Source organism: Sinocyclocheilus rhinocerous, unplaced genomic scaffold (genome assembly GCF_001515625.1).
Source record: "Sinocyclocheilus rhinocerous isolate Xijiao unplaced genomic scaffold, SAMN03320098_v1.1 scaffold1191, whole genome shotgun sequence".
Lineage (NCBI taxonomy): Eukaryota > Metazoa > Chordata > Actinopteri > Cypriniformes > Cyprinidae > Sinocyclocheilus > Sinocyclocheilus rhinocerous.
In genome coordinates, this window is record NW_015636560.1 from 489,907 (window position 1) to 495,273 (window position 5,367).

Sequence of the window (5,367 nt, forward strand, 5' to 3'; positions counted from 1 at the left end):
ATAATTTATATGCTTGATTTATCCCTTTTCATAAAAATGGTCTAAAGGCTGAAATGCTGTTGTATAAGATTTTTTGTTTTTGTGAAAACCTGTATCTGAACTGTAAATCATGTAATTTTATGGCTCAGTACTGCAGACATTGTCCAACCCCACTCATACTGTGTTCATTTTACTTGTGTAGCTCTTAAAATGGGTCATAAATTGCCTTAATAAAATAAAATAAAATTCCTTCCTTCATATTTGTTGATATTTGTGTATTTGTGTAAACTCCTATCTGATTTTCTATATTTAAAAAAAAGGTCTTTTTTTATTTGGGCTAGTTAAATAAATTTTCGGGCTACCAAAATCTGAAGAGTACCTGCCCGCTGCTTGCAATCGTCCAATCTGAACGCACCCTCTTATGAAAGAAAGATAAGGTCATTTATATAGCAGCTGATATGCGTCACTGGCTTGTTTTCTCAGTTGAAAGTCCCTGAAAAGCGAAGCAGCTCTTTTGCACAGTTATATATAGCCAGTCTTGTGTTTGCAGACTCTCCTTCCTCATTGTGCTGGATGGTTCAAAGTTCATCTTTAAAATGTGCGAGATACATCTGCCTTGTTGAAAGAACTGATTAGACTGGCCTAAGCTGGTCTTCCACCCCTGTTGGCTTTTAAGAGGGGGTTTATACACTTTCTAGTTGGTAAGATTGGGAGCCCGGGCTGGTTAGAGATGATTGTGTGTGTGCAGCTGGGATTGCTGTAGTTATTTTTCTTTTATCATCTGCTTTCCTTTGGTTTTCTGTCTCTTTATCTGTGACTATACACAAGGGCCGTGTGACTGATATGCACACATCCTCTTTGTGACTGTTGCCAGCGTTTCCTTCTCTTCCTGGTTAGACGCTGCAGCTTCCACCTCGGTAATCGGACAGGAATACGATTTCTTCTGTCTTAAATGCTGTCAGCGACTTTAAATAGTCGTGCCGCTCGTTCTGCATCTGCAGTGGTGTGTTTTTCGTCATTTTGGCCCTTCTTGAGCCCTACTTACAGTGTGACCGCAGTTAGTTCGTAAATCGTGAGCACTTTCTGCACCACTTTCATTAAAACGTGATCAGCTCCCACACTTCTTTATCCTTATAGCTAAAACACACTAGTGTGCAACGTTTGTTCATAAGACGTGAATGACGAAACGTATTGTGTGGCTTCTTGAGAAGCGCCTGATCAACATGCTAGCAACCCCATAGTAACTTCCGCATCAACACGTAGCCTATACCTCCCATTGTTGTCTGCAATTGGGTCGGATCGAGGTCGGGTCATATTCACACCTTAAACGAACCGTACCAGAGTTCGTTTGGAAGCGGACCGAGACCACCTCTTCAGCTGGGTCTCGGTACAGTTGTTTGGTCCGCACTCGAGTGCGATTGCTGTATTCACACATGCCAAAAAGGTCCGCATCAAGAGGGTATACGAACTTGAGTTCGATTCAATCGAACCAAACAAGACAGGTGTGAATACACCCTAATAGTATTCAGGTACAGAAATTGAATAATCAAATGTAAAATAACACTACATAGTCTTCACTGTATAAATTAAATCTAATAAATCTGTGTTAAAGCTACAAAAGTGTTTTGTTGTTTGATCAACATTCATGACACAGAAAGCCTCCGGAACGTTAAACTGCTGTGAACCAATATACTGTTACACATCCATTTTCTTTCTCAATTGTTTACCTTCACCTAAGCAACTGTTTTTCCAAGAATACTTGCAGAGACATGCATTTTGACAATTTCGCACGTATGTGTCATTACAGGCACAAATAGACGCGGAAGTGAACGGAATTCGGTGTTCACGTGCATCTGCGTGGCTCTCACCGTGTACACCAGACATGAGCGGCGCGACAAAATGCTATAGAACCCATTATAATCAGTGATGCCATCTACACTGGATTAAGCAACTGTGTTTACAAGGATACTTGCAGAGACATGCATTGTGACAATTTCGCGCGTATGTGTCATTTCAGGCACAAATAGACGCGGAAGTGAACGGAAGTCGGTGTTCACGTGCATCTGCGTGGCTCTCACCGTGTACACCAGACATGAGCGGCGCGACAAAATGCTATAGAACCCATTATAATCAGTGATGCCGTCTACACTGGATGGGGCGCGACACGACAAATCCCCCGCAGCCGCGTTTTATTTATGACGAACTGACACAAAGTTCAAATGATTTGCTGCAGTCAGTGTAGACAGACTTTAGCTGTTGCAGCGCGGAGCGTGTCACGTCCGGTGTATTCAAAGAAAATGATCAGTATAAATTTAACGATCAGTAAACATCGCACATCCCGCGATGTCGATGCTGAAACGATATATCGTGCAGCCCTAGTTTGAATTTGTCAAACGAATTCACCATGTTGACCAACAGAAAGCTGTTTGGTTTGAAAGTGAGTTTGAGCTGTGCTTTAAACATCATTACACTATTGGCAACAGACTAGTGGTCGACCGATATGAGTTTTTTGACAGCCGATGCCGATATCTTGGAAAGCAGGGTGGCCGATGTAATTGTATTTATTTTAATTTATATTTATGAAATTTGAAATCATTTGAAAATGGATTAAAAATAATTGTGTAAAATAGGGCTGCATGTACTAAAAATGGGAAAGATTTTCCTTTCATTTTATTAAAAGATTCCATTCCATTCCATAAGATCCATTATTTCCTGAGATTACTTGTTTCACGTCTGTTTTTTTTTGTTTTTTTTTGTCATACTATATCGCTAGTCAGAGGCTACAAACGCTAGGAAAACACAAAGAGTACTGCCAAAGTATATTGCTACTATCCACTATACTGCTGAGAATTTGGGCAGTACGTGAGGAAAAACATGCAGTCATTGCAGTAGTAGAGTTCTTTTTAAGTGAGTCAGTAAAAGAGGTCATCTTATTTTGGCTCAGGGGAAAAAAAAGTTTTTTCCAGTTAGGTATTGAATTGTGTATAACTTCTCCTGCTCTCTGTCTTTGCATTATTTCTGTCCCGAGAACAAAAACTCAAACCAACTTTGTCTTTGACCTCTTGTTTGGTTATAAAATATGTACTTAAAGAAGAACGCTGCTTGGTCTCATGTTTTCACAAAAACTTTGAAAGTGGTGGTTCACCTACTAATTTCTTTCACCACAGACACAGAAATCTCTCCAGAAGGTTTAGAAATAGTCTGTGTCAGTGTCTCTTGGCCCATGGACCACAGGATGCTGTCTGTCAGTGAAAGTGCTCAATGTCAGTATCTTCAGTGGACAGTGAATGTGGTCCATGAATAATTGAGCTTTTGCTTGTTGACTGCAGTCTGACTGGGCCGCTTTCATCTTTGTGTAGGTATTCGCTCCTGGAACGTCGACTTGACCGCCTGCAACATAGATGAACAGCTGAAGCTGTTTATTTCAAGACACTCTGCTTTCTTCTCTAAAGACCTCAAAGGTAAGAATCAAACAATCTACATATGAACTATTTGCTCTTGTCTATTTTTATTCTTTTTTGCATTTTCTTTTTGGAGGGAGATCTGTGAAATTGTGTGGGATTTATTTAAATGTTTATCTGAGAGTATTATACGGAGACCCTAAAGGGACATAGTAATGGAAAGGTATATGAGATAAAATTATAGGCTATTCCAATGATTTTGCATTCTCTTGCAAAAAAAAAAGATTGTCTTTAAGAAATGTTGCATTCCCTTGCAAAACTTTCTTTGTGAGTGAACACAAAGTTTCTTGGGGGAACACAAAGACTTTACACTCAAACAAACTTTTTTTAAGGGAATGCAAAAGTTTGCAAGTGAACGTAAAGTTTTTCTTGGTGGGAAATGCAAAGTTTTTTTTTTTTGAGTGAACGCAAACGTTTTTGCAAATAAATGTAAAGTTTTTTGGGGGGAGAATGCAAAGTTTTGCAATGTAAATGCAAACTTTTTGCAAGTGAACTCAAAGTATCTTAAGGAAACAAATGTTTTTTATGAGGAAATGCAAAGTTTTTGTGAGAGAACGCAAAGGTTTTTTCAAATGAACGTGAAGTTTTTTGGGGAGGATGCAAAGTTTTTGCAAGTGAACAATGTTTTTTGGGGGAATGCAAAAGTTTTGCCAGTGAATGTAAAGTTTCTTGGGTGAAATGCAAAAGTTTTGCAAGTGAATGTAAAGTTTCTTGGGTGAAATGCAAAAGTTTTGCAAGTGAATGTAAAGTTTCTTGGGTGAAATGCAAAAGTTTTGCAAGTGAATGTAAAGTTTCTTGGGTGAAATGCAAAAGTTTTGCAAGTGAACACAAAGTTTCTCAGGGGAATGCATACTTGTGCAGGAGAACACAAAAGCATTGAAATATAATTTTCTCTCCTATCTCATATTTTTTCCATCACCATGTCCCCTCAAGGGTCTCCATACAAACCACATTTGAAGGCACACTGAAATGAATTTGGTGTAGGATTTCCTTTGAAACAATTTTGAGTAAATTTCACAAATAATTACAAAAAATGGCAAGTAACACACTGAATTAGACTTAAAACAATTTTTTGTAGAAAGACTAAAAATATAATCCCCAATCTTCAAAAACCTCAATGGTTTTTGACAATCAAGCAAGTACGTTTAAGCCTCTGAATAAAAGACTAAACTAAATCTGTTCATCATATAAAGTGCTGGTGTCTCTTAAGAAGAATTGGATTGAACTGCTTGATTCACATTACTTTTACAATGTCTTTATGAACTTACTGGTGTGCGCCAACATTTTAGTTGCATGGACTTTTGTGTTTCAAAGATAAATGGGCTTGGAACGAAGTAAATAATGGCATAATTTTTATTTTTGGGTTAACTACAGTGTATACTTTGAATTACTGCCTACGTACTGCACCTGTATCATCCACTGTGGTAAAACAGGAGTAATAACTTTACAGGTTACATTTGTCATTACTACACTCTTAAGAATAAAGGTTCTTTATTGGCATTGATGTTTCCATGAAGAACCTTTACCATCCACTGCACAAAAGGTTCTTTAATGGAAAATGGTTCTTAAGATCATTAAGATGTTCTTCACACCATGAATATCATGTTTCTTTTAAGAAATTATATTTTATTAAGGTTTTTGGAACCTTTATTTTTTAAAGAATGTACTACACTGTTAGCGATTTCTGTAAATTACACAGTATTTAACTGTAATATGAACTGTACTTTACTGTAAAACAGTTACACAGTACGTTACTGTATTTTAAAGTTGCATTATGGGAAATATCCTCTTGCCGCCATTAAAATACAGTATTTTTCATTTACTGTAAATCCAAATACAGTAAAAAAAAAATATAAGCGCGAAACCTGACCAATGACAGAAAGGCTTTTTTTTCTGCTTGGAGAAAGAAGAAGAAGAAGAAGAAGAA

General features: G+C 37.7%; 1 protein-coding gene across 1 annotated transcript in view; it reads left to right on the plus strand.

Annotated features, from left to right (window-relative positions):
- The window catches only part of map1sa (microtubule-associated protein 1Sa), a 39,641-nt gene that overhangs the window by 3,994 nt on the left and 30,280 nt on the right, over positions 1–5,367 (plus strand). Inside the window, exon 2 of the mRNA XM_016562541.1 lies at positions 3,339–3,440. Coding sequence (XP_016418027.1) covers positions 3,339–3,440 — 102 coding nt within the window. The remainder of the gene's footprint in view (positions 1–3,338; positions 3,441–5,367) is intronic.